We start from the raw sequence: 10,000 nt of genomic DNA on the forward strand, positions 1-10,000 counted from the left end.
TTAACGTGGAGTACCACCGGGTTAACATGGTGTACCACCGGTACCACGGCGTACCACCGGGTTAACATGGAATACCACCGGGTTAACATGGAATACCACCGGGTTAACATGGCGTACCACCGGGTTAACATGGAATACCACCGGGTTAACGTGGCGTACCACCGGGTTAACATGGCGTACCACCGGGTTAACATGGAATACCACCGGGTTAACATGGCGTACCACCGGGTTAACATGGAATACCACCGGGTTAACATGGCGTACCACCGGGTTAACATGGAATACCACCGGGTTAACATGGCGTACCACCGGGTTAACGTGGAATACCACCGGGTTAACGTGGCGTACCACCGGGTTAACGTGGAGTACCACCGGGTTAACGTGGCGTACCACCGGGTTAACGTGGAGTACCACCGGGTTAACGTGGTGTACCACCGGTACCACGGCGTACCACCGGTACCACGGCGTACCACCGGTACCACGGCGTACCACCGGGTTAACATGGCGTACCACCGGGTTAACATGGAATACCACCGGGTTAACGTGGCGTACCACCGGGTTAACGTGGAGTACCACCGGGTTAACATGGTGTACCACCGGTACCACGGCGTACCACCGGGTTAACATGGAATACCACCGGGTTAACATGGCGTACCACCGGGTTAACATGGAATACCACCGGGTTAACGTGGCGTACCACCGGGTTAACATGGCGTACCACCGGGTTAACGTGGAATACCACCGGGTTAACGTGGCGTACCACCGGGTTAACGTGGAGTACCACCGGGTTAACGTGGCGTACCACCGGGTTAACGTGGAGTACCACCGGGTTAACGTGGTGTACCACCGGTACCACGGCGTACCACCGGTACCACGGCGTACCACCGGTACCACGGCGTACCACCGGGTTAACATGGTGTACCACCGGGTTAACATGGAATACCACCGGGTTAACGTGGCGTACCACCGGGTTAACGTGGAGTACCACCGGGTTAACATGGTGTACCACCGGTACCACGGCGTACCACCGGGTTAACATGGAATACCACCGGGTTAACATGGCGTACCACCGGGTTAACATGGAATACCACCGGGTTAACGTGGCGTACCACCGGGTTAACGTGGCGTACCACCGGGTTAACATGGAATACCACCGGGTTAACGTGGCGTACCACCGGGTTAACGTGGCGTACCACCGGGTTAACGTGGAGTACCACCGGGTTAACGTGGCGTACCACCGGGTTAACGTGGAGTACCACCGGGTTAACGTGGAGTACCACCGGGTTAACGTGGTGTACCACCGGTACCACGGCGTACCACCGGGTTAACGTGGAGTACCACCGGGTTAACGTGGCGTACCACCGGGTTAACGTGGAGTACCACCGGGTTAACGTGGCGTACCACCGGGTTAACGTGGAGTACCACCGGGTTAACGTGGCGTACCACCGGGTTAACGTGGAGTACCACCGGGTTAACGTGGTGTACCACCGGTACCACGGCGTACCACCGGGTTAACGTGGAGTACCACCGGGTTAACGTGGCGTACCACCGGGTTAACGTGGAGTACCACCGGGTTAACGTGGTGTACCACCGGTACCACGGCGTACCACCGGGTTAACGTGGCGTACCACCGGGTTAACATGGAATACCACCGGGTTAACATGGCGTACCACCGGGTTAACATGGTGTACCACCGGTACCACGGCGTACCACCGGGTTAACATGGAATACCACCGGGTTAACATGGAGTACCACCGGGTTAACATGGTGTACCACCGGTACCACGGCGTACCACCGGGTTAACATGGAATACCACCGGGTTAACATGGCGTACCACCGGGTTAACATGGCGTACCACCGGGTTAACATGGCGTACCACCGGGTTAACATGGAATACCACCGGGTTAACATGGAGTACCACCGGGTTAACATGGTGTACCACCGGTACCACGGCGTACCACCGGGTTAACATGGAATACCACCGGGTTAACATGGCGTACCACCGGGTTAACATGGCGTACCACCGGGTTAACATGGCGTACCACCGGGTTAACATGGCGTACCACCGGGTTAACATGGCGTACCACCGGGTTAACATGGCGTACCACCGGGTTAACATGGCGTACCACCGGGTTAACATGGAATACCACCGGGTTAACATGGCGTACCACCGGGTTAACATGGCGTACCACCGGGTTAACATGGCGTACCACGACAGAGTCAACTGTTTATTATCTATCATACACTATGTATTTATTTAAATATATATTTATACAAAACTATTAATGACTCAGGATCTGTTTACAAGTATGTAGAGGTGTATTATATAATGTTATCTATATTATTAATAGTGACAGAGGAGAGGGAGAGATATAATATAACTTGAATGAGTCGCTGGTCTCTTTTTAGAAATAAAGTCTGTAAATAAGCGAGTTGTCAACACTGTGACAGTAGGTGTGTGTGTGTGTGTGTGTGTGTGTGTGTGTGTGTGTGTGTGTGTGTGTGTGTGTGTGTGTGTGTGTGTGTGTGTGTGTGTGTGTGTGTGTGTGTGTGTGTGTGTGTGTGTGTGCGCGTCACAGGACGGTCTATATGTGAGACTGATGGCTGGTCATGTGCAGAGAGAGCTGGAATAGATCCAGTATGTGCTGGTGACTGGAAGGGCTAGCACAGAAATAACTATATATATATATAGAATATAAAGATGTGTCAGACTGAAACCGTCCTCTATAGTACTATAATATAAAGAAATATATATAATATAATCATTATATTATATTCATTAGATTGAATCATCTTCATAGTTCTCTCTGTAGAGTCGTTGTATTTCATCTTGATGATATTTGACAGTTAGATAATTACAGCTCATATATTGTGATGTCACATTATATCATCATCACTGTGTTATGTTAAGCAGCTGATTAGTGGGTGTGGTGCATCATGGGATCTGTGGTCTCTCTGCAGCCGCGGGCGGTCAACGTGGACCTCCAGACGGACGCCACGCTGCAGGTGGACATCTCCGACGCTCTGAGTGAGAGAGACAAGGTCAAGTTCACCGTCCACACCAAGGTCAGCCTCTTTGTGTGTCTCTGTCTCAGAGACTAAAGGGGACACTTTGAAACTGGCTAGCTGCTAGCTGTTAGCTGCTAGGTGCTAGCTGTTAGTTGCTAGGTGCTAGCTGTTAGCTGCTAGCTGCTAGCTGTTAGTTGCTAGGTGCTAGCTGTTAGCTGCTAGCTGTTAGGTGCTAGCTGTTAGTTGCTAGGTGCTAGCTGTTAGCTGCTAGCTGTTAGTTGCTAGGTGTTAGCTGTTAGCTGCTAGGTGTTAGGTGTTAGCTGCTAGCTGTTAGCTGCTAGGTGTTAGCTGCTAGCTGTTAGCTGCTAGCAGCCGGTGGGCAGAATGCTTAATAAGGGAGCTAACAGCTAACGTACGGAGGATCCATTGAGTTCTATCATGTTGTGTTCAGGTGTAATCTGGTAAAACGCCTCCGTCCTCTGAGACCTGATGTGAGTTGCGTAGTGATGATGTACTTCCTGTTTCCTCAGAGCACGCTGCCCAACTTCAAGCAGAACGAGTTCTCAGTGGTCCGACAGCACGAAGAGTTCATCTGGCTGCACGACTCCTTCGTTGAGAACGAAGAGTACGCAGGATACATCGTGAGAACCACACACACACACACACACACACACACACACACACACACACACACACACACACACTGATGATGGTGATGTTGTGTAGATCCCCCCCGCGCCTCCCAGACCAGACTTTGATGCGTCCAGAGAGAAGCTGCAGAAACTGGGAGAAGGAGAAGGATCCATGACGAAGGAGGAGTTCACTAAGATGAAGCAAGAGCTGGAGGCGTGAGTCCTTCCCTACCTACCTGCCTACCTACCTACCAACCTGGCTACCTACCTGCCTACCTACCTACCAACCTGGCTACCTACCTGCCTACCAACCTGGCTACCTACCTACCTGCCTACCAACCTGGCTACCTACCTACCAACCTACCTACTTACCTACCTACCTGCCTACCTACCTACTTACCTACCTACCTGCCTACCTGCCTAGCTACCTGCCTGCCTACCTACCTGCCTACTTACCTGCCTGCCTACCTGATGATCACACCTTGTGTTTTCAGAGAGTACCTGGCCATCTTTAAGAAGACTGTCGCCATGCACGAGGTCTTCCTGTGTCGCGTGGCGGCTCATCCTGTCCTCAGGAAAGACCTCAACTTCCACGTCTTCCTGGAGTACAACCAGGACGTGAGTCACTGCTGACACTTCTCACACCTTCAGTCACTGCTGACACTTCTCACACCTTCAGTCACTGCTGACACTTCTCACACCTCCAGTCACTGCTGACACTTCTCACACCTCCAGTCACTGCTGACACTTCTCACACCTCCAGTCACTGCTGACACTTCTCACACCTCCAGTCACTGCTGACACTTCTCACACCTCCAGTCACTGCTGACACTTCTCACACCTTCAGTCACTGCTGACACTTCTCACACCTCCAGTCACTGCTGACACTTCTCACACCTCCAGTCACTGCTGACACTTCTCACACCTCCAGTCACTGCTGACACTTCTCACACCTTCAGTCACTGCTGACACTTCTCACACCTCCAGTCACTGCTGACACTTCTCACACCTTCAGTCACTGCTGATACTTCTCACACCTCCAGTCACTGCTGACACTTCTCACACCTCCAGTCACTGCTGACACTTCTCACACCTCCAGTCACTGCTGACACTTCTCACACCTTCAGTCACTGCTGACACTTCTCACACCTTCAGTCACTGCTGACACTTCTCACACCTTCAGTCACTGCTGACACTTCTCACACCTCCAGTCACTGCTGACACTTCTCACACCTTCAGTCACTGCTGATACTTCTCACACCTTCAGTCACTGCTGACACTACAGGTGTCCATCCAGGTGAAGCCCACCAGTGAGCAGGTGAACTTTAAACAGAGCAACAGTGAGAGGTCTCACTCTGCTCCTGTTTTCTGAGCCAAAGTGTAAAATCCACTCAGGTGAGATCAGGTGTGATCAGGTGTGATCATGAGATCTGTTGACTCTAGAGCTGGATGTTCTGTAAACACTCACACCTGTTTGACTTCATCACCTGAGCACAATTTACCTTCAGAAACTAAACATTAGTTTAGCTTCCTAGCTACCCACCTAGCTACCTACCCACAATGCAACCCACCTACCTACCCACAATGCAACCCACCTACCTACCCACAATGCAACCCACCTACCTACCCACAATGCAACCCACCTACCTACCCACAATGCAACCCATCTACCTACCCACAATGCAACCCACCTACCTACCCACAATGCAACCCACCTACCTACCCACAATGCAACCCACCTACCTACCCACAATGCAACCCACCTACCTACCCACAATGCAACCCACCTACCTACCCACAATGCAACCCATCTACCTACCCACAATGCAACCCACCTACCTACCCACAATGCAACCCACCTACCTACCCACAATGCAACCCATCTACCTACCCACAATGCAACCCACCTACCTACCCACAATGCAACCCATTGACATTAAGTGTAACTATCTTGTAGTCCTGTAAATGCATATGTTCAATTAAAATCCTGTGCACTTGTGTAACCTAACCCATGACAATGAACAATATACACTCACCGGCCACTTTATTAGGCACACCTGTTCAATTGCTTGTTAACACAAATAGCTAATCAGCCAATCACATGGCAGCAGCTCGATGCATTACGTCATCTAGACGTGGTGAAGACGACTTGCTGAAGTCCAAACCGAGCATCAGAATGGGGAAGAAAGGGGATTTAAGTGACTTTGAACGTGGCATGGTTGTTGGTGCCAGACGGGCTGGTCTGAGTATTAAACTGCTGATCTACTGGGATTTTCACCACAACCATCTCTAGGGTTTACAGGGAATGGTCTGAACAAGAGAACATATCCAGTGAGCGGGGGTTGTGTGGACGGAAATGCCTTGTTGATGTCAGAGGTCAGAGGAGAATGGGCAGAGTGGTTGGAGATGATAGAAAGACAACAGTAACTCAAATAACCACTCGTTACAACCAAGGTATGCAGAATACCATCTCTGAACGCACAACACATCCAACCTGGAAGCAGATGAAGACCACCCGGTACTAGCAAGGTGTACCTAATAAAGTGGCCAGTGAATGTATATGAACCATCATAATAGAACAAGTACATGCAACAAAGAAAAGAAAAAGACTTGCAAGTCCGAGGTTTGAATAAATCCTCACATTGAGAGTGAGTCCATCGAGGGCCTCCCGTCAGTGCAACAGAGAATACTCTGCACCGGTAATGTTCACAACTGTTCCCATGTGGCCGGTATAAAGATTCAGCTAGGCAGGCTCCAGGAGAAATGATATTAAGTACCTTAATAAACTGGCTGAAAGTAAAATAGCAGAGTGGCCTCTTAGTTTAAACCAATATGACTTTGTCTGTGTTGTTTAGTGAAGCAGTGTTAATGCCCCGGTATCACTGTCAGTCTACTCAGAACTGGGCCGTCATTCAAGTGACTCATCGTGGAGGTGTATGGCTCCGTCCACTTACCGATAAGCCCCGTTATAATTACCCTTCAACGTATCACTCGTCAGCGCCGAATATTCCCGGGGGGGGGGGGGGGCGCGTTGAAAACTCCGTAGCCTCTCCCGTATCTGCTCTCGGTCCACAGCCCGGCGGCCCGCACCTGCCTTCTCCCACGTTGCCAGTCTCCGCTGTTCACCGCTGCAGAGTCGAGCTCCTTGACGGTTCCTATGGAGAATCCTCTCTTCTTCAAGTCTTTAGCCGCTTCTACCGCGATCTCGTAGGTGTGGGTACCGCTGTCAAAGAACCCCTTCAGTTTGGCTGGATGTGGCGTTTGGAAACGGATTCCTTTGGCTTTAAGTTCCGTCAGTATTTCCACGTATGCCTTCCTTTTCTTGAAAATGTCGGAAGGATAATCTTGATGAAAATAGATCCTCTTCCCGTCGTAACGGACATCTTTCTTTCTCCAAGCAGTATGCATTATCTGTTCTTTCATTCTGAACTCGAGGAAGCAGATCACCAGTGATCTTGGTGGTGCATCGCTTGGAGGCTTTGGAGCGAGAGCCCGGGGACAGCGCTGTATTCCGAGGTCCATCTCCGTTATCGGCGGGCCAAGCTCCGACTTTATAAGCTTTGTCACAAACTCCGGTAGGTTGTTCCCCTCAGATCCCTCCGGCACGCCGTATATGCGGAGGTTGTTCTGGCGAGAAAGAGCTTCTAAATCAGTTAGCTTAGCCTGCAGAGCCTCTTGAGTCTCCATCGTCTGAATAAGAGCCTCTCTCGCCGCTGCGTCCCGTTCTTCAATACCGGCGATGCGTTGTTCCGCCTCCGCCACTCTGACTTTGGTGGCCTGCAGGTCACCTGTAGCTTCTTTGAGTTTCTGGTTGATTTCTCCCCTAAACTCGTTCAGCTCTTTCTTTATGTCTTCACAAAACGTGAGTGGGAATTCACTTAATCACTTTTAAGATCCGATCTGAGCGCCCGGATCTCATTGTAGATCGCCTGCATGTCCGAGCTAGCTAGCGCTTCGTTAGCTTTCCCTGTCTCGCCGTTGTTCCCGTGACTTTCTTCATCGCCGTAGATTTACTCTGCTATTTCACCTTTCTCGCGTCTGGAGCCAGTTTTACCTTTACCCTTTTTTTGCTTTTCCCCTTCCATGTTATATTTCAGTTTAATTTGACATCTCAAGTTTGTACAAGGGGATTAAAACCCACTGATTGGGAGAGGTTCTTTCGAGCAGCCATCTGCTTCAGCGCCACACCGGAAGTCCCAGAAAGGATCAGTTCTAACAGAAGCTGGAGACGGTTTAATGTTGTGATTCCGCTGCGTGTACAGTTCATGTTGTTGTCGTAGTGTGACCTCTGACCTCTGACCTCTCCTCTCTTGACAGCTGAGTGTCCGAGGGAAGAACAAGAAGGAGAAGCTGGAGGATTTCTTTAAGAACGTGGTGAAGTCGGCGGACGGCGTCCTGGTGGCCGGAGTCAAGGTGACCTTTCTGATCTTCTACCTGAGCTTCACGGTTTCACGTTTGTCGGGTTTCATCTGTATTTCTTGTTTGTCTGTTTGCAGGACGTGGACGACTTCTTCGAGCACGAGAAGACGTTTCTGTTAGAATATCACAACAGAGTGAAAGACGCGTCGGCCAAATCGGACAGAATGATCCGCTCACACAAAAGTAAGATCCCAGCTCATTTTATAATGGAAAGATGATGCCTCACAGTCGCGTTGCCAGCAGCCCGTAGCCCGTCTGCTTCCAATCCTGCTGGTGACGCCAGATTATGTAGAAGACAAACGGTATTACAGACTGTAACCAGATTAACTGTTGAACAGACACCGACTCGTCAGTTTGAAGTGTTTAAAGAAACCAGATAACACAGGGACAGTCATTCCTGATATCCTTCGTCCGGCCGCCCCACATTCCAATGATCCGATCCCTAAAAACAGCCGAGGAGAGCCAACTAATATACCCCGTTAGGACACCACAAACACCAGCTGGAGCCGTGCTTATAAGGACTAGGGATGCACCGATACCACTGTTTTTCAGACCGAGTACAAGTACTTACATCTGGGTACTCTCTGATACTGAGTACCGATACGAGTACTTCTCTGTGCCTAAAGACCCTCGTTAACAGCCAGCTGGAGGGTGTGAGCGACACACGGCAGGCTGGGGAGTCCCGCATACGAGGCGGTGCGTCGCCACCGGCTCTAGGTCGGCTTGGAAAGGCTCGGGGTGAAGGTGGCTCGCAGCTGCAGCTTTACAGCGCTCCCCGCCCGGACTTCGCCGCACCGTGACGGGGCTCCCTGCTCCCGGCGCGACTGTCGACCGGGGTGGACTGTCCTCAGTGCGCATCAACCGCGTTGCGCCACGGCCCACGTGAAAGCCAGGGGTCTGTGGAGTTGTCGGCAACCGTGAGGACCCGAAAGATGGTGACGAGAGGTTAACGTCACGCTGCTGTAAAGTGGTATTGGTGCCGTTGTATCGGAGCTGTTTTGCGAGTACGAGTACATGAGCACAGTATCGGAACCGATACCCGATACTGGTATCGGGTATCGGTGCATCCCCAATAATGACATCAGCCTCCAGCCAGGCCAATGAGACCCCTTACACAATATTTGCCAGGCAGGGGACACTCTATCCAGGTGCACTATGGGAAATGTAGGACTAAACATCAGGTGTTTGTGTTCAGACGCTGCGGACGACATCAACAGAATCGCCTCGTCTCTCTACGCGTTGGGAACGCAGGACTCCACGGACCTCTGCAAGTACGAACCAACACGTTGACCCTGGTGACGGTATCACTTCATTTATTGATTCATCACTTCCTCCTGTTGATCTGCTTCCTGTTTCTTCTGTTTCAGGTTCTTCCTGAAGGTGTCGGAGCTGTTTGAGAAGACGAGGGTATGTTTGTTGTCAGATCACATGTCAACGATGAAGGTCCTGGTTTAGGGTCCATATAAAGTCCACATCAGTGGGTGGTTCTGTACACAGTGAGACTAGTGAAGCTTTCTGTCGTTGTTTCACAGAAAATTGAAGCTCGAGTTGCAGCAGATGAAGACCTGAAGCTGGCCGACCTGCTGAAGTATTACCTGAGAGAGTCGCAGGCTGCAAAGGTGAGCAGTGTGTTAGTCCATCTCTCAATACGGTCTGACTTCCTGTCTGAGGCTCTCAGCTCCAAGCCCATTGGTTCCTACTGGAGACGGAACTCTTTAAAAACACAATATATCATTTCTAGGGCCGACAATAATAATTAAAATATTGATTCATGACTAATCACAAGATTGTCCACGATTAATCTCACATATTCTATCAGTTCTAAATGAACCTTAAAGGGAGATTAGTCAAGTATTTAATACTCTTATCAACATGGAAGTGGACAAATATGCTGCTTTATGTAAATGTATGTATATATTTATTATTGTAAATCAATTAAC

At 50.4% G+C, this 10,000-nt stretch overlaps 1 protein-coding gene and 1 long non-coding RNA gene across 2 annotated transcripts in view; one reads left to right on the plus strand and one right to left on the minus strand.

Annotated features, from left to right (window-relative positions):
- Window positions 1-10,000, plus strand: part of snx6 (sorting nexin 6) — a 15,604-nt gene that overhangs the window by 1,004 nt on the left and 4,600 nt on the right. Inside the window, exons 3-11 of the mRNA XM_074660272.1 lie at window positions 2,962-3,066; window positions 3,540-3,650; window positions 3,736-3,857; window positions 4,136-4,259; window positions 7,959-8,054; window positions 8,138-8,243; window positions 9,256-9,331; window positions 9,428-9,467; window positions 9,593-9,679. Coding sequence (XP_074516373.1) covers window positions 2,962-3,066; window positions 3,540-3,650; window positions 3,736-3,857; window positions 4,136-4,259; window positions 7,959-8,054; window positions 8,138-8,243; window positions 9,256-9,331; window positions 9,428-9,467; window positions 9,593-9,679 — 867 coding nt within the window. The remainder of the gene's footprint in view (window positions 1-2,961; window positions 3,067-3,539; window positions 3,651-3,735; window positions 3,858-4,135; window positions 4,260-7,958; window positions 8,055-8,137; window positions 8,244-9,255; window positions 9,332-9,427; window positions 9,468-9,592; window positions 9,680-10,000) is intronic.
- LOC141783177 (uncharacterized) lies at window positions 3,787-6,258 on the minus strand. Its single transcript, XR_012597223.1, has 5 exons — window positions 5,549-6,258; window positions 4,903-5,188; window positions 4,098-4,286; window positions 3,966-4,005; window positions 3,787-3,881 (listed from the first exon to the last, which is right to left on the minus strand). It is a non-coding gene; the product is annotated as an uncharacterized LOC141783177 (long non-coding RNA).

The sequence above is a fragment of the Sebastes fasciatus genome, chromosome 15 (genome assembly GCF_043250625.1).
Source record: "Sebastes fasciatus isolate fSebFas1 chromosome 15, fSebFas1.pri, whole genome shotgun sequence".
Taxonomy (NCBI): Eukaryota; Metazoa; Chordata; class Actinopteri; order Perciformes; family Sebastidae; genus Sebastes; species Sebastes fasciatus.